The sequence below is a fragment of the Argentina anserina genome, chromosome 6 (assembly GCF_933775445.1).
Source record: "Argentina anserina chromosome 6, drPotAnse1.1, whole genome shotgun sequence".
NCBI lineage: Eukaryota > Viridiplantae > Streptophyta > Magnoliopsida > Rosales > Rosaceae > Argentina > Argentina anserina.
The window spans coordinates 24,505,080-24,523,746 of record NC_065877.1 but is presented as its reverse complement, the minus strand read 5'-3'; the positions used below and the strand labels follow the sequence as shown (position 1 = coordinate 24,523,746).

Genomic DNA, 18,667 nt, shown 5'->3' with positions numbered 1-18,667 from the left:
CTTAATATATCGGTCAACTCTAAATATCGGGTCAACATGCTATATATCGGTGGATTTTTTTTTCATTTGATATTTTTTTTCGGTGGATTTTTTTTTGGTGGACTTTTTTCTGTGGACTTTTTTTTAGACTTTTTTTTATGATATTTTTTCGTTGACTTTTTTTTTCGGTGACTTTTTTTCGGTGATTTTTTTTAAGGAGACGCAAATAGGCAGAAGGTGATTTATGAAGATGATTTTATCTCAGAAGATGAGGATGAAGATAATAGAGAAGATGAGTTTGACTTTGATTCTGATGATGAGAGAGTTTATAATGCATGAATGCATAATCAATATCTCAAACTATCTTTTATGCACCTATTTTTATTCAATTAGTACTTAGTAGTTAATATTATTTGGTATATTTTGAATATTTTAAACTATATGTTTATAAATATATTAAATTTAAATTAAAAATTAACAAAAACGATAAATCTGATATATCTCGATATATCCCCGTTATATCTTTATTTTACAAAACCGATACGATGTCGATAACCGCTATTTAGACAATTAGTTAAGAGATGATCAAACACGGCTAAGAGGAGTTCCAGTCTTATTACCATTTCTAGAGTAGGCTTGGAGTGAAAGATGGGTTTCTCCTATATGAAAGTAGGTTGCAAATTAATTGGAGGGCACATTGAGGAGAGACAATGTGATATGAAAAAGCTATAAGAAGACTAAGGAGAAGTAACTAGTAAGTAATGTACAGTAACTGTTGGGATGAGAAACGCAGATGGACCTGGAGTCTGGTTAAGCTGCATATTGAGCTCATGCTCAATGCTCAATACCAGACTTCCTAATCCTGATGGTCATTAACAGCAAAGCATCTATTTCTAAAAACTAGCCTTTTACACGCACGGATTCAACTTCCCACTATCCACTAAAATAGTGTTAACCACAACACTTCTTTCTTTTTTATTATCTCTAGTAATTTTTATTTTTATTTTTTTCTTTACTATTTACATTTTTTACCCTTATAGTTTTTTACACCAAAAAAAAAGCTTTTAGTTATAATAGTAGAAATTGAGATATATGACATGTTTTGATTATTTTAATTGATGACATTGCAAGATGATATGATATGTCATATAGGATTACACCTCATTATTTTGCTACAAACATATATATGATAGAACTCATAGAATAGAAGCTAGATTCAGTTCCCTATTTTTACAAGTGAAATGACGAAAATGATATATTTCGGTCTAGTAGTTCTACTTGATAAGCACTTGCTTACGAGCTCTGCATGTTTTTGAAAAACTTCATCCACCATCTCTTTTCCAAAATGAGATTCAAGCATCGACTCTGCCACAACTCTTAGGCTATTGGAAATTCGTTGCCCACTTTTAGTTATCTTTTGATCATCACCAACTGCTCTCATGTTCTGATTCAGATCAGCTGCGCTGGCTTCCCAGTCCATGCTGAAAGCTTCAATACGGTCCTTGATGAAAGACCCTTGTTTTTCTAACACCAAATTCAATTCCTCTGGACATGGCGTATAGTAGGGAACGTTGAAGGAATTCACCTTCTCCTCTTCTATAAGACCCTAGAATTAACAATAAAAATAAATTTGTATAGGTAGTGTCTTAGTGACCGAAAAACTAGGGCAAATGAAGCAATCGATATGAGTCTTACTTTTGAAACCATGGCAGCCAAAGCGTCGGCTAAGAGCTCTAACGAGTGGAGATTGCCCTCATCATCAACTGTTAGGTCGGATGATCGCCTGCCCATGAAGCACAGTACCATTCGTCCTCCTTCAACCATTTCTGGTACCCTAGAACTCAGAAAATCAGCAAAGTCTTTCTGAAACTGCATGGAGTGTGCATCTAATACGCATTTCGGGCTGCTCTTAGAAATACATATATTTCCTTTGTTGTTTAGGTCATCAGGGACCCGAGAGAGCCAGTGAAGCCTAAAAGAAGAGTGAACAAAGTGCAGGCTCTTTCTGGGAAACAATGGACCGTAAAATGAACCGGGCACGGCAGAAACAAAGGGATGCATGACATGCTGATCGGGATCGCGACCTTTATCATGGTCTCGTTTCAGTTTGTTGTAGAATGATGGGAGTGACATAAAAATGGAATTGAAATCGTTGCTAAAGAGGTCATTCAGAAACACTCTTAGCTCTGTAACTCTGCTAGGTTTAGCATGTATCATATCCAGGATATGCGAGATGAGTAGTAATGTGTTGGGTCCAGAGGAGCAACCCAGATCTGCTATTCCCATGCTCTCTATTCCCATGATGTTGGATTCCAAGAGTTCTAGCACCGCTTTTTCAATGATTGGTTTGACGATAGATTGTGTTTTTCTCTACAACAATTGAAACATTAACAAATTCAGTATGACAATGACATGTTCAAGATCCAAAAAATGAAGCCAATTGATCGATGGATGGATGATCACCTGAACAGTGGAGTTTCTGGCATAACTCGTCTCACCATCTCCTTTGTTCATATGAAGTACTTGCACCACCTCCATCTCAATCTCTACGTACGTCGTCTACTCTAGCTAGCCCTAATTGCTTCTCTCTAGATTATATAGTTCAGGCAAGGCTTATTATAGCACCTATAGATAACAATCTACCCAGCAAGACCAACCTTCCATGATAGAAGACTATATAGATGAAATTCAAGTTGGTTGACATAGGCTTATGCTCGCCATAATCAGCGCAACTATCAACACAGTAAGGCTCATAAATAGCCCAGTCTCGCAGTACCAACAGGAAGCCAGCCGCCCTAGTTGTGCAACGAGCTTCCCCGCGGCCCAAACCGACTACGGACGCGCCCTCACGCGCATCCCAATGAAAGCTCCAGAGAACACCTCAACTGGACTTTGTCTCACATCAGAAGATGAATGAATGATCTACCTCAACTTAACTATAAAAGGTCAAACCCTTGACCTCATAAGGTAAGCAAACTAAACCACTCATTGTTACTCTGCATGAATTATTATCAACCTGACTTGAGCATCGGAGAGTTGAAGTTCACGCCGACGAAGTCTCCACTTTGACGATTCGTGCTACTTGTGACAGGAACAGAACAAGAAGCACGACATATCTTATGAACGAATAGTGAAGCGTATCGTCACAGCGTAATACACAACATTAACAAAGTTTCAATAGGACTCTCAATTTGACCAAAACTAAGTTGACAACTTCCCATGCTTAAGACTATAGACTAGGAATTAAATTACATTTGCACTACCAATGCATATTTATTAGACTTAGCTGGGCTCTTAAACTGATGCATATGTAGATCCTGTTGGAAATTGATTGGTTTAAATCACAATTTAGAATCACACATTGGAAAATGTGAAGAGTCATTCTTGAATTATAAGGATTGCTCCAACACACTAATGTCGAGGCTTTTGTGGAAAACTCTATACCCAAACTCCACCGGGTGGCTAAAATAGGGAGAGTATCGGCATTACTGGACCCGTGTGTGTGAGATTGTGGGTCACTTTCGCACAACAATTGGTATCAGAGCCCAAGTTACACTTGAGACTTAGTGTCTCGTACAATCGAATTTGGTGGAGCTCCCATTTGGATTGGGGTTACAAGATGTTTGTAGTCGAGATGGAGCTATTCGGATAGTGAGACAATTAGTGATGACTCGAATCATGCCAAGGTGGAGATTGTTGACATTTGATTGGCTTAGATTTAAGCAATTTGAAATCTCACATTGGAAAAGGTGAAGGGTCATTCTTGGGTTATAAGAATTGCTACCACCCACTAATGTCGAGATCTTTTGTGGAAAACCTCATACCGAACTCCACCGCGTGGCTACAGTGAAAGAAGTATCAGAATTATTAGACCCGTGTGTGTGAAATTGTTGGTCGTTTCCGCACATCAGATCCTAATAATTAGAAGTCAAACAAAAACTATGCAATATGCCCTATTTTCTTCTTAACAGCCACGAGATAGTTGAAGCAGCCATGAGATAGTTGAATGTGTGATCTGTAATTGATGCAATACAGTGCAACAACAACAAAACAACAACCAGGAGGTAATTGGAGCAGCCATGAAATAATTGAATGTGTGACATATTTGGATGGAGCAGCAGCAACAAAAACAACAACAATATAATTGAAGTAGCCATGGCAACCTCTTTTATCCAGCAGCCGTCGTTTGCGGGCCATGGCACTTTTGATGCAGTCAAATAAGCTCATCCAGACGGTTGTAGGCCTTGGTGGTAGCCGCATAACCATGAGGCACGCTGTTAAAATGCACCCGAAAGTATATGAAATAATGAGTAGGTTAGCTGCAGTCATCTGCGACTAGTAAGGATGTACTTGATATGCAAGAAGTTACACTAGTTCACTCGAAGATTCAGTAGAAAATAACTCTTTTGAGCATTGAAATAATGATGACCAAGTTATAAGCATTGAAATAATGATGACCAAGTTATAAGTTAACAGTACATGTTGATGTAAGACCAACCTGTTCGTAATTTCGTATATATAGCTTTGGGAAGTTTACATTCTGCCTTTTATGCCAAGACCTTGAGCTTATGATGACATTCTTAAAATACAGATAACAAACAGGTACGGTACAATTCTCCCAGCAAACTCCATCACACTTGACGGGTGATTTCCCTGGTGACTATGGATGAGATCATGTGACATTGTAGGATTTACAGAAAAAATGTGCTGAAACTTCAAGTGTTGTTGTTGTTGTTGTTTCTTTCGAGAAATTTCTCCAACTATTATAGTATGATCCAAGGTAATATAGATATCGGTAGATATATCGTTTTTTTTAAGGAGATGTCGGATATATCGGAGATATATTAGGGATTTAAAAAAATATCATTCGTATTCCGAAATTATTTCTTTATTTATTATTAAACTACATATAAACTGATACATTTATTAACATTATCTAGTACCTCAAGCCTGATCTAGGATCTATAGTAAAAAAACTCATCTCCGAGAGTTCAAGACATCTTAAGTTGAGATACATTTTTTATAAGTGAAAATTTTCAAATATTTCTCTAAAATATCAAAAATATATCGGATATATCGGAGATGTTTCATGTTATTGGAGAAATATCGCAAATATGACAAAAAATAAGATATTTACCCCTAAGATATATCGTTTTTTGAAAAAGAGAGATATCAAAGGATAAATCGGAAATATCAAGGAGATTTTAAGGAGATTTTGAACCATGCTATGATCTTGCGCATAACTCAAATTGTCCATATAGTCATAACACTTGTTTATATCAATGTTTTAAAAAGCGAATGCGTATCCTAAAGCGTTTTCTTGAGAGCCTTGAGCCTTAGAATTTTAGGCGCATAAGGCGTAAGCCTTATGTTATAAAAAAATTAGTAGTTAAATGTGTAAATATATAATTATACACATACAAAAAGAATAAATATACATAAGAACTTACCAATTTATTGCATTTAGATATAATGAAATTCATAATCCAAACATTTTAGATAGTTTTCATCAAATTAAACACATTATATAAATAAATATAAAAATATACTTAAAAAGATTATTTTCTAAAGCGTAGTAAAATACGTAAAAGACATAAAAAACGTAACATAAGACGTAAAAGACGAGCCTCGGTGTCCAGACCTAAAAACAGAGGCGTTATGTAAGTAACTTTAAGCTTTTAAAGCCTCAAACGAGCCTTGAGTCGAGTTTTTTAAAACATTGGTTTATATAGCATATCACTAAAATCCTTGTGAACTTGATCCAAGTACGGTGGCGACTGTCATAAATCATAATAACTGACAAGTATGCGCCTCCAGCAACAGAGCAACTCGTGAAAAAGGGGCAACAGGATGACAGACTCATCTTGCTTTGAACAAAGTGATACCTCTACCAATTCCTTATGCCTTCAGGTTACAAATCACTAAGTAATCACTATCACATCCTATCTCAGAGTTCTTGTAGAACAATTTGTATATGTCTATAGTTCATCTTTAACAACTTCATCTTTGGCTTTCACATATTTGTTGATTGATGTGGCGAGGTCCTTCAAGCTGGTTTTTGTAGAAAGCTTGATCTGCAAATTGTAAGAGAATTTCCTTCATAAATTGGGTCTTTTATGGTCGAAGAATAAGTAACGGAAAAAAATGGAACAGGTGGTTACTAATTACCGGATTCTCTTTATCATTGGCTGCGTAGAATAAGAGTGTTGGATAGTCATCTACCTGCAATGGCGAAAAAGCAAAACATCATGAACTAAAAATCACCAAACTAGCACCTTATCATCTATGAACTTAACTGCCATTTGATTCTATTCAATAACATGTCAGCAAAATTGACCATAAGAAATCAGGACTAACATAATGCCTTGTGCTATGTCTATGGGACCCAAAGTAGGATTACCATAATTCCTTATACTTCAGAGGATCTAGGATTCTAGATAATAACTTACAGCAATGATTGGATTGGACTGATTATAAAGTTGTTAAGGGAAAAAGATGAGCAGATCTCTAGTAGCAGCAAAGCAAACGTGGCTAGCAGCTCAACACGGTTTACTCATAGATAGCTGTTACAGCTATAACTACACAATTTTAGCTCTTACAGCTATAACCACACAATTTTAATAGACTGACACATATAAAAAGATATTCTCAGCTGCGGACGGCTGCATGGTGCAAATTCGGCGATTCCGGCGACTGGCGACGCGCAACGACAGCTCAGATGGTAACGGCCATGCTCCCTTCCTCCCGGCGTTCCTTTCTGTGCCTATTGGAGTTGCAGCTAGCCACATGGCAGCCGGAATCTCGAAATCTCCGCACGCTGCAGCTCCGGCCGGCACAAACAGGAACGCCGGGAGGAGAGGAGCACAGCCAGCACCATCCATGCCGTCGTTGCGCGTCCCTGGTCGCCGGAATCGCCAAATCTGCACAGTGCGGACCGTGCGGACGTCCGCAGTAGAGACGAACTGTGTGTGTGTGTGTGTGTGTGTGTGTGTGTGTGGCCTTAATGTTTGCTCAACTCCAAAATGCTACATTGTCAATTAAATGTTTTAAATTATAGCATGATGCCAAATAAAGAACACTTACGTTCAGTTTTGGATGTTCATTTGTAAAGGCATCTATTCGTGCGAAGAATAAATTGTCCGAACTTTTGAAGTGCTTAGCCAACTTCTGAACACGCTTGGTAGTGGTCTCACATGTGATGCACCATGGTGTGAACACCTATTTCACAGAAAATATGAGATTTATATGCAAATAGGCAATATAATGCGTCTCTGCAGAAAATATGGTAACTCTTTAGAGAAATTAAGAGGGAAAGGTTTGAATGGTGAAATCATGAAGATGTAAAACATATTCCAAAAAAGAATCTTAATTTAAAACAACTCTATATTCTCTTTAAAGTCGGTCATCTTTTGCAGATACTGTAGATGGTACTTAAGCGTAGATACTAATAGTAGAACATGAAAATGAGAATAATGTACATACCTCTAGTAGAACATTCTTGTAGTTATTCAAGACCAATTTATCGAATGTCTTTCCTACAGCAACATGGACTGTTTCATTTGTCTGCAAATTCCCAGCAGTGGAGAGTGGTATAAATTTTCTGATATAATTTTTTTCTTCACAAACTGTTTAGCACTTGACAATACACAGCTTAAGTGACTTAAACCAACAATATGCCTGTGATGAATCTATCTCAGTATGAAATTAATAATGAGATTATTAATTGTTTCACTGGCTCTTCCACAAACCAAACTTCTATGGCTAAAAGATAATGCAACAAACTAAGAATGTGAATTCTGTCCAAAGCCTAGAATAAAGTTGTATGCTTTCCAAGACTAATTTATCATCTTTGATCCAAAAGCTGTTCAAGAGAAACAACTACTCACGTTATTAGGAATTGGTTGCGATTTAAAGTATGGTGACAAAGTACCATGCAAAAGCCCCAAACAAAACTCCTACAAAAGTCAAACCAGAAGTTTTAGATGTCATCATGCCAACATTGTTACTCTTGATAAGGAATAGATGATACATGCAAAATATTTACCTTAATATTGCTTGGTGTTAAATTTGATTCTAATAGATATTTAGAGTTGACTCGGACATCAAAAGCAGCCACCTACAGAAAGCAAACAAAGTTATAGCCTCAGTTAATATCATATAGCATATAGCGAAACTTCATGGCTGACATGCATGTCATTCAAATCTAGAAAACTAACCACAGTGCTCTCTGCTTCTTCAAGCCCAAATAAAGTTAAGTAAGGCTTCGCGAGGTTTTCATCTGTGATATCTATGTATATAAACATTATCTGGATCAAACAAAATGGTGAAGTTATTAGTACATTTACCCAATTTTTCCAATGGTTAAAAATATAATCCATTCACATGTACCTCTGACTTGAACTGTCGAGCAATATCCTGAAGAGGCTCCAGAAGTTTCTTATATTCATCTTCTTCGACAAAAATAATGACCTAGAAGACAACAAAAATGATTCAAAATTCAATTAACATGTAAGTATATTTAACTATTATATCAGATGCTAAGCTTCACAAAAAGTACAGTTCTCAATAGTTAATTGATATGATTGATATAATTGGTGCAACAAATATGTCGACAACCTGCATAGTGTCATCTTAAATCACCGAATGAGTGAATAGAGGAAAATATGTCCCTAATGTTAAATTGTTAAGAGATGCACAGGTTGTAGGAAAAAAAAAATCTAAACTGAGATTTGGATTCTTGTTAGAAAAATCCTAAATATATTTTAGGGAGGTCTATAGTTGCAGTTTCTATACGCAATATCCTGAGTCAGATATATATACATAATATTTCAAATAATATTTTCCAAACTAAAAATTCTCTTTTATGACAAGGTACATGGTAAAGGAAAGAAAAGTAAGCATAAACATATTTCTGATCTACATGTGTAGGTAATAAAATGCTGAGCTAGGTATATCATAAGTATCAGAAACCTGAAGTTTAAGAGGGCTGGAGTAAATTGTGGCAGAATTTGACTCAGTCAGTTTATTAACTAACGGAAACTTGTTATAGTCCAAGAACTTCAATATTTTCTCCATCTCAAATGTCCCTTCTGCAAACCAAACAATTAACAATTACATCAGTAAATTTCTGCTCACTGGCATATTCAGGAAATGTGAAAAAATAAACAGTTAAATATGCAGGTACACAATAAGAAGATCAACCTTCCTGTTTCACATAACATAATATAAACTCTAGTTGACTACAGATAATATGCAAGATAAAATCAATTTTCCCCACTTCCAAACTGAAAATAAAGAAATTAGACATGGCACAACAAATGTACAACAAAGTGAAGACACAGCGAGAAATTCTGTAAAAAATAAAAATAAAAATCAGTAGCAAATGAAACTTCCTATTTGCCAACTCACCATACACATTGTATCTTTCAGCCTCACTTTTCACAATTCCTAGGAAAAGATTAGCTGGTTTTAGATTTGGAAAGAGAACGCTGGCAACATTGCTGTCGCTTACTTCTACAAACTGGATTGCATTGTCAGCTGTTGCTGCTTTTACAAATTCATCATAGTTTGGCCCCTGATTACGTATCAAAAGAAAAGGCCCAAAACATCAATACTACGTATGTACATCAACAATCAAGCAGAGACTGCAAACATCCCACACAAGAGCCAGCATGTACCTCAAATTTTTCAAACAAACCAACGACAAATATATGATGCCTATTAAGAAATTCTTCAGCTGCTGGTACCGAGCTTATCCTTATAACAGGCTCACCAGTCTTCTTCCTGCCCCATATCACTATTTCTTCCCTGAAACACATTAATGACATACACTGTGCCATAAGGTCCTAGATATTCATATATTGCCTTCTATGTAAATCAATACATATATTTAGTAAAACTGATATTCACCCACAATTGATAACGCTACTTGATTGAAGTTGAACACATATCAAATACTAGAAACAATAACAAGCACCAAAGATTCTGGCAATGACAAGAGACAGTGACATAATTGACCAGACTAATATTCAGATAGCTAATACCAATTAACATCACACAACATCATCACAATAGAACAGTTCAACAAAGCTATAAGTCCACTTACGCAGAGAATCCACCAGTGTAAACCTGAGAGGTGCCATTGACAAACAGAAGCAGGGTAGGGAACCCTTTGATCTCAAGCGAAGACGCCGTTTTGGGATACCTCTCTGCATCAAGCTTAGCCATCACAAGAGGACTCCCCAATTCACTGAGTGAAGTTGCAGCCTCAGCAAATTGAGGCATAAGCTCAGCACTTCTGGCACACCAAGGAGCATACCCAAGAACCAAAACAAACTCATTCTTCTCAATCACTCTCTTGGTATTGTCATGATTGAGCTCAAGAACAATCCTTTGGGCTTTGGTTAACACCTCAGCCTCTGAAGACCTCACTCCTTGCTCTTCATCTTGTTCCACTTCATCATCCAATGCCAGTAACTCCTCCAGTTCACTGTCTTCACTTTCAGTTGTGGTGGGTTCAGAGGCTGTGATGGAAGTGAGCAAGTTGGTTAGTAGGAGAAGGGTGAGGGCTAAAAGGATGAATCTTGATGTGGGTTTTGGTCTAAACATGGCGGTGGGCAATGTGTGAGTTTTGCAGGGGAAATGAGATCTAGGGAGTGAAAGTTGGGATCTTTGTAGAACAGGAGAAGAGGGTGTGTGTGAAAATTGGAGGAGGATCTAAAATGACGGTCTAGTATGAGTCAATATATATCAGAAAGGTGGTCACTGCATCGTACCGCCTTTAATGCCTTGAATGGTGGTATTGCCTATATATCTCTACAAACGTTGTGATGTGTATGACCTCATTTCAATTTTGCAAATGACACAATAAATATGGACTGTCTATTTATGCATAGAAACATTCATGGTCGTGCGTATCGTGGTAGCCACTACTCCAACTTTGCCATGTATTTTGTTGTTTATTACTATACTTGGATGACGATTAGTTTTTGTTCATAACTTTGAGGTGTACATGAATTGGGGATTGCATAGCCCTCGAGAGTCTCCAATCTGGTACACTGTTGTACGTACCTGTGTATTTGCATTCATACATATACTTACCATATAATATATATTGTGGAAACGAAACCGTATCTTTCATGTAACGGACATTTACACAAGTTCAACCTCTATTTACATCATTTTATTTGCAAATGCATTACACGGGCATATAATTCAAAACTACTAGTCCTGCGGTATCTCAAAAGTATGGTTCTTCCTTGAACAATGATCCTGCTCATTGAGTTGTCCTACTAAACATAAATATCAGTCATAAGTGCATGAACTCTTTTTGAACTTGAGGGGTTTGGTGACTTTAGGATCTATAACCAACGGACACGAGATTGCTTTTACGTGCTTGGTTTTCACTAGATGTCCAACGACGTAGCCTCGAGACTTGATTTCAAAATTGAGAGTCAGTGGAACTGGAGCCAAAGCACCAGTCGAAGAGTACATCAAACTTGATCCGGCACCATACAGAGGAACCTTTGTCCCTTTCAAAATCACTGATACCGTTCGGGAGCTTTTTCTCGGCTGGTAATATTTCTTTAACTGCAGTGATAAAAGTAAACAAAAATTAATTGCCGTGACGAGCATCCAATACAAAATGTTTGGGAACAAAATGGAGATTTAAGGACTAGAAAGTTTCCAACCTGACCAGATGCAACAGAAATGTCTGAATAGAGAAGATTGATAGGTGTGGAGCTAACATGAATACCAAAAATTGTAGCAGGGTTGCGAACGGTGAATCTTAGTGAGCCATTTACTGTCAGCATCTTTGTTGGAACCCCTGAAAAGTCGGTACCCTCGCCGACGTAGAAATTGCTAACTGTCAAGCTCTGCACATTGAATCATAAGTCTTCATTTATGGATTGTTTTTTACTTTTCAGCAGAGAAAGATAACAATACAGAAACCAGAGAGTGCAAATCCTTCAAGGTGTTTGTGTAACAATACACAGACTACAGTTGTGTCAAGTTCGATGATTCTGTTGTTCCCAACTCCCCAAATAGACCATCCAATCTTATCCTATTATTTATTTAGACAACACAATCTTATCCTATTATGAACATTGCACTAAATACTGAAGCATAAACTCAATACCATCATTTTTTTTTTTACAACACATACTCAATACCATCATACACATTGTGATAACCCTAGTCGTCCAGAAACTCCTAGTCTTGAAGGTAAGCACAATGTCAACGCATACAAAAAGAATCTGCATATTCATATTCAATTACCCTTGAGCCAAATAGACCAACTTGCAAGGAATCCAAATATATATAAAAAAAAACTAAAATGTCTAATTCTTAGCATCACTATACCGACCTCAGACAAAACTGAATAACAATTTTTCAATTTTTCATAACCACTTGAACTTTTCAGAAACTTGGAACTAAAATTAGATGATAAGTTCGCAATTGATTACCATACCTTGACTAAAACCTCAGCTTTGAAAGGCTTGCTTGCTCCCCAAATGATCAAGCAGAAGATAGTAAACAACACCACAAAGCCAAAGAGAGCCATCAAGATCTGCATACGCCTCGAAAACTCCTTATCAAGATCATCATAATCCCCTTCTTCCATAATCACTTTACACTCCGGCCACCCCTTGTCATTGCTCCTGTGCTGCTTCCTCCAGCCCTTCCTCCCCGAGGATGACCTGAAAATCCCGGAAAATCGGCTCGCCGAGGAGTTCCTCGAATGCCGGCCAAAGGAGGGGTGGGAGGGTGACTCCATAGGGCTATTATTGTAAATTGGAGTGGCCTGCATTGAGGAGGACTTGTCTCCATCATGTGAGACTTGTGAGTCCCTTGAAGGGCTTTGAACATAGTACACAGGAACCTTTGGGGACCTTGATGGTGATGATGGAGCTAAGCTAGTCATATCAGACTCGGACTTTGCTGAAAGCATGATTGCTTGTAATAACTGAGTCTCAAAATAGTTGGAAAGGAACAAGAAGATACTAGCACAAAGAGTTGAATTTCACCAAAGGTCTTGGTTCTTAGCAGATTCTCTGATACCCTGGAAAAGTTTAGGAACGATATCAGCATCCATGCTATAGTGAGAAGTTGAAAGAACTAGACCAAAGCAAGCAGGGAACATAAACTGTAAACTCTTCCAACAAACTTACAAGGCAAGCAGATTCAAAGAGCAAGAAAATGCAAGTATTATGCAGAGTGAAAACTCACACAAAGTTTCAATCTTTCAGGAGATTCTCAGACACCCAGAAATTGCTTTCAGAAGATAGTGAACTAAAGTTGAGTTCTGTACTAGAGGGAGCTTGGAATAAGTTCCTTTGTACCAAACTCTCTATCACAGTGAAAGGACTATAATCAAGAACTAGCTATCTGCTCTCTTTGTGTCTCTGTCTGTCCCATGTCTGCAAAGCCAAGAGACCAAGTGAAGTGAAGCTTTCCTTTTCCTTTCAACAACCAATGAGAGTAGCTAACGAAGTCCCACTTGACACTCACCACACCTTGTTCTTTAGGCTTTGGCCAAGACCCAGTTGTAAAATAGAGCCACCAGTGTCGGCAGCACTCAGATTTTGATATAAAAATCATTAATTGGTGACTTTAAATTGGGAGGAGATAATATAATCTGTGGAGCTGTGACAATGATGCTAGAAAAATTGGGACTTATTTGTTGGATGGAGGTTTTGACAAAGTACCTACCAAGATTCCAGCAAGGTGGTGCTTGGTGTCTTCTTCATCCTCAACAAATCAACATGATTTTATTTAATGGAAACAAATTGGTTAGTTATCTTGTATGTTTCACGCTTATGTCCTTTTCTGGGCTGGTACATCTGGAATTATTGAATTTATATATGAATTGTGTGTTATAAATTTCCAAGCCATAACTCTAGCTTTGAAATCCCTATCAACATATCATGACATGAGAAGTATGAGCCTTTATGAACCACACAAGCAGATACGTATGCAAATGTCAAGTACCTACTCTTTCGCACGTGTGACGTGACACGCTTGCCACAGGGTGGTAGTCAAGAAGTCGAAGTCTAGACTAGTTCATATTTGCAACAAAAATTTCATAGAATTTGACAGTGAATTTCCAACAATAAACTTCGCATAGACAACATAACAATGATCTCCCTGCAATGTAGTATCTTCTTAGCAATAGTGTCCTCAACATTGATCATGCGAGTAAAGAACATTATTTAAGGTTATACTTTACAGTAACAAACACAAACAAAGTGACACCAAGTATTATGTAGTTTACAATATATTTTGTAGTGGTTTGTGAATTTATGATGCACGTAAACAACCCTATTTTTAGCTCTTTAGTCGAGATAGCTGGTATAACAAGATCGTTATGAGATTGTGTGAGAGATTACTCATATCGAGTGTAGTTGTAACTATAAATTATAAGAACAATAATAGCTAAACCAAGAACTTAATGTATATATGTCCAAATCAATTTGTTATAGCTGGTATAGCAAGATCGTTATGAGATTGTGTGAGAGATTACTCATATCGAGTGTAGTTGTAACTAGAAATTATAAGAACAACAATAGCTAAACCAAGAACTTAATGTATATATGTCCAAATCAATTTGTTAAATCAGAAGTATGAAATGGTTGAATTCTGAAAGCTGGACCACCAGTTGGTTAGATCATTGCCGAAAGCTACCCCCTCTCACATGGTTAGACTTGTTGAATCACTTGAGTACCAAAGCCAGAAATAGCAAAAACGAACGATAAATAAAAAAAACAGTGGAAGCCTTTCTCTACTATCAGAGCCAGGTTTCGATCCTGGGACCTGTGGGTTATGGGCCCACCACGCTTCCGCTGCGCCACTCTGATTTGTTGACATACCCCTCTATTTGTTTTAATTTCTAACAATACGCTGTTGGCTAAAATTTAGTTTATGATTGAGCATAGTCCAAACATAGTGATTTACCCTCCACAACATCACAACTTCTGTGAGTTCTGTCTACAACTCTGTATTAAAGATTGTCTAAAAGCTGAACTTATACACTTTGATTATGCTCAAAACAAGTTTATAAAGCCCTAGATACCGATCTTTGAAAATCAAGAGAAAGAATTATCATAATTAGATACATCCATGTCATCATCAAAATAACAAAACAAGAATCTTGTTCGCGGAAAATCAAGTGGTTAATTCCCGAGTTGCCAATTCACAATCGCAACACATCCATCATATCATTTCAGTTTTTAGTGTTGGAATTATCAAACTTGCGTTTATTATTTCTTTGATTGATTTGTAAGTTCAAGTATTTCAAATTTTCTATAAAAAAAATCATCAATCAACTGAATTTGAATAAATGAAACTTCAGTTGCCGATTCACTCAAATTATATATAGGACGACTAATACTCCTTTGTTTTTTTAGGGGATACTCCTTATTTCTTTAATCAAAATGATTTACACTTGTCTCCACAACTATAATTGGAGGTCATCCTCTCCATTGGTGTTCACAACTTCACCAATTTTTCAAAATTCCAAAAAAAAACCTCATTTGCTATGATTAAATTAGTCTATAGAACAATTATGTTTGAATGATACTATGATAAAACAAACACAAAATTAAAATAAAAGGATGTTAGGAAAACTATCTTTGATATTCTTTATATTAAAGGTGATATATGGATATATTAGGTTGTATCTGTTCTTTCCTTCTTTGTATCCTAGATCATAGCTTAATTGTAGGAATGTCTAGACGGCAATCTGTATATATATGTGATTCAGTATCAATGAAATGATATCCTTCTAGCCTATCTCTTTGTCATAAGTTTTTCATAATACTAGAGCAGGTCTGATCCAGACTCGTCTCTTCCTTGCTGCATCTTAAATTCTCATGCAGCGTCCCATTTCCTCTCTATCATTTGTCATGGCTGGTGACAATGAAGTTCTTGTCCCTAACTCCGGAAAATCAGTTGCCAATCCAGAATCTTCAAAACCCAAATCCCACATCTCAGATCCCTACTACAGTCATCCTTCTTATCACTAAGGCATGGTCCTGATTACTAAAGTCTTGGATGGGAACAACTATAATGGTTGGAAAAGGGATATGCTCCGAGCACTAAATTCCAAGAACAAACTTGGATTCATTAATGGCTCAATCAAGCCTCCTTCAGAAAAGATCAATCCGGATGATTACATCACATGGACACGAGTCAATGACTTGGTGCAGCAGTGGATCTCCAACATTGTCACCCCAGACATTGTTGAGAGTCTCACTTACTACTCTTCGGCTCAAGAGATATGGAAAGATTTGTCTGATTGGTTTTCTCAAAGTAATGCTTCTAGAATTTTTGAGATTCAGTGGGATATTGCTTGTCATAAACAAGAACAACAATCAATCTCAACTTATTACACAAAACTAAAAAGCTATTGGGATGAATTGGCTTCCTATTCTGAGGCACTGCATGGAGAAAAACATAAATTCATGCAATTTCTAATGGGTTTGAATGATACTTACATTGTTATTCGTAGCCAAATACTCCTGATGAATCCTCTTCGAACAATCCTTCAGGAATATGCATCAGTTTCTCAAGAGGAAAAGCAACGGTTTCTCAACCTCTCTTCTACCTCGGCGGAGTCAAGCTCTGGCGCAACCATGGCAGTCAGAAACAATGACAACATGGCCAATCGATTCTCGAATTCATGGAGACAAGGAAGATTTGAGAGATCGTTCTAACTCAATTCACTCTTAGATGGTGTCACAAGATGGGCGTCACTCTAACATTGAACGGAGTTTTGGATCTGGTAGAGGAAGGCATCAGTGTACTCATTGTAGAGATTCAAGGCATTGGGTTCAAACTTGTTATGAATTGATCGGGTACCCAACGGGTCATCCAAAAGCAAATCAGAATTCCAATAGTAATTCAAGAGGCTTCAGACGAGCACCTTTAGCGAATCAGGTTTCTGAAGTGTTGAATGGGAACGATGGCAAGCATTTGGTCTCTTTATCTGAGGCTAGTTCCAAGAATTCACGGAGGTTGTTCAGAATCAGAGTGGACGTGTCAAACAGAGTGAGAACTATCATTCTAAAGCTAATGCGGTAACGAAACTAGGTTTGTCTAAAATTACTTCGCGAAATTGGATAATTGACAGTGGAGCTACTGATCATAACACAACCTCATCTCAATTGTTGCATAAAAATAATAATTGTTCGTTACCGCCTGTATTGTTACCTAGTGGAGAAAAAGTGAATATTGTTGCAAAATGGTCTACGTTGTTGAACACCGTCTATTATCTGCATGATGTGTTATCTGTGCCTAAGTTCAAAGTTGATTTGTTGTCTATAAGTCGATTGACAAGAGTTTTGAGTTGTTAAGTGACGTTTTCCCCTTATTGGTGTGTTTTGCAGGATCTGGCTACGAGGAGGATGATTGGTTTGGGTAAACAATGTGACAAACTCTATTATTTGGTGGCATTAGTGATGGAGAAGTCGACGACCAAACCTTCCTCATCCATCAAACACCCAGCCTGCAATCTCACCATCTCCTCCACCGACCTTTGGCACAACCGTTTGGAGCATGTTTCATCATCTTGTCTAAGTTTCATTACAAAGAACTTTCTAAATTTTTCCATTCATTCTAATAATGCTTGCCACATATGTCATTTGGCCGAGCAAAGTCGTCTCTCTTTTGGTATTAGTCATATACTCATATTTCTTTTACAAAACATTTTGAGATTATTCATTATGATATTTGAGGTCATTATCGATACCCTTCTCTTTCTAGTGCTCATTATTTCCTCACAATTGGTGATGATTATACTCGTTTCACTTGGACTTTTTTTAATGCAACACAAAAGTGAAGCCCAAACTCTTCTAATTTTTTTTCAACTACACTGCAACTCAATTTGACACTCGCATCAAAGCTTTCCGAAGCGACAATGATGGTGAATTTCTCTCACTTCATTCATTCTTTTCTGAAAATAGTGTCATTTTTTCATATTCTTATGTTTACACGCCCTAACAAAATGGGTTATGGATCGCAAGCATCGTCACATTCTTCAAGTGGCCCGAGCTTTAGAATTTCAAGCTCACCTCCCTCGACAATTTGGGGGGGGGGGGGGGGCGGTGCACTCTCACTGCGGTTCACATCATCAATTGGTTACATACGCCAATACTTTCTTTCAAATCTCCTTTTGAGCTCCTTTACTCCAAACCACCATTTTTTCCCATCTTCGGGTTTTTGGGTGTTTAGCATATGCAACAAATGTTCACCCATCTCACAAATTTGATCAACGTGCCATTCCTTCCATCTTTAATGGTTATCGAGTTGGTCAAAAGACTTTTAAGTTATACTATTTATCGACCGGAAAAATCTTTAGTAGTTGAGATGTTTGATTTTGTGAAGACATTTTTCCTTATACATTAGATCCGCCCAGCTACCCCATGGCTCCAACGGCCCATGAACCCGGCCCACCTCATTTACCCGATTCCCCATCTACATTTGACTTGCCTTTTGACAATACACACACATCTTCCCTATCTCCATAACCCGATCTCCCTTCCTATCCTAACTCCGACCTCCCCACGCCGTCGCCCAAACCCACATTACAATCTCCTTTCAATCCTTCCTCGCCGGTATCACCACTACCATTAACCATTCCACCTTCTCCATCACCTTTGCCTGCACCACATCCTATGCCTGATTGATG

General features: G+C 37.5%; 3 protein-coding genes and 1 non-coding gene across 4 annotated transcripts; all 4 read right to left on the bottom strand.

Annotated features, from left to right (window-relative positions):
* Positions 1 to 1,195: 1,195 nt before the first annotated feature.
* Positions 1,196 to 2,517, bottom strand: LOC126797135 (probable jasmonic acid carboxyl methyltransferase 2). Its single transcript, XM_050523813.1, has 3 exons — positions 2,443 to 2,517; positions 1,675 to 2,349; positions 1,196 to 1,585 (listed from the first exon to the last, which is right to left on the bottom strand). Exons 1-3 carry the CDS (start codon positions 2,515 to 2,517, stop codon positions 1,196 to 1,198), a joined length of 1,140 nt encoding a protein of 379 aa, XP_050379770.1.
* A 3,183-nt stretch (positions 2,518 to 5,700) lies between these two features.
* On the bottom strand, positions 5,701 to 10,641 carry LOC126801094 (protein disulfide isomerase-like 1-6). Its single transcript, XM_050528552.1, has 12 exons — positions 10,085 to 10,641; positions 9,657 to 9,786; positions 9,388 to 9,553; positions 8,950 to 9,068; positions 8,368 to 8,448; positions 8,196 to 8,285; positions 8,024 to 8,095; positions 7,866 to 7,934; positions 7,462 to 7,542; positions 7,063 to 7,197; positions 6,148 to 6,201; positions 5,701 to 6,053 (listed from the first exon to the last, which is right to left on the bottom strand). Exons 1-12 carry the CDS (start codon positions 10,585 to 10,587, stop codon positions 5,958 to 5,960), a joined length of 1,596 nt encoding a protein of 531 aa, XP_050384509.1. The 5' UTR covers positions 10,588 to 10,641; the 3' UTR covers positions 5,701 to 5,957.
* A 433-nt stretch (positions 10,642 to 11,074) lies between these two features.
* LOC126801102 (NDR1/HIN1-like protein 13) lies at positions 11,075 to 13,500 on the bottom strand. Its single transcript, XM_050528561.1, has 4 exons — positions 13,210 to 13,500; positions 12,452 to 13,042; positions 11,670 to 11,855; positions 11,075 to 11,568 (listed from the first exon to the last, which is right to left on the bottom strand). The coding sequence occupies exons 2-4, from the start codon at positions 12,929 to 12,931 to the stop codon at positions 11,284 to 11,286; spliced, it is 951 nt and encodes a 316-aa protein (XP_050384518.1). The 5' UTR covers positions 12,932 to 13,042; positions 13,210 to 13,500; the 3' UTR covers positions 11,075 to 11,283.
* A 1,265-nt stretch (positions 13,501 to 14,765) lies between these two features.
* Positions 14,766 to 14,837, bottom strand: TRNAM-CAU (transfer RNA methionine (anticodon CAU)). Its single transcript has one exon. It is a non-coding gene; the product is annotated as a tRNA-Met (tRNA).
* Positions 14,838 to 18,667: the final 3,830 nt, after the last annotated feature.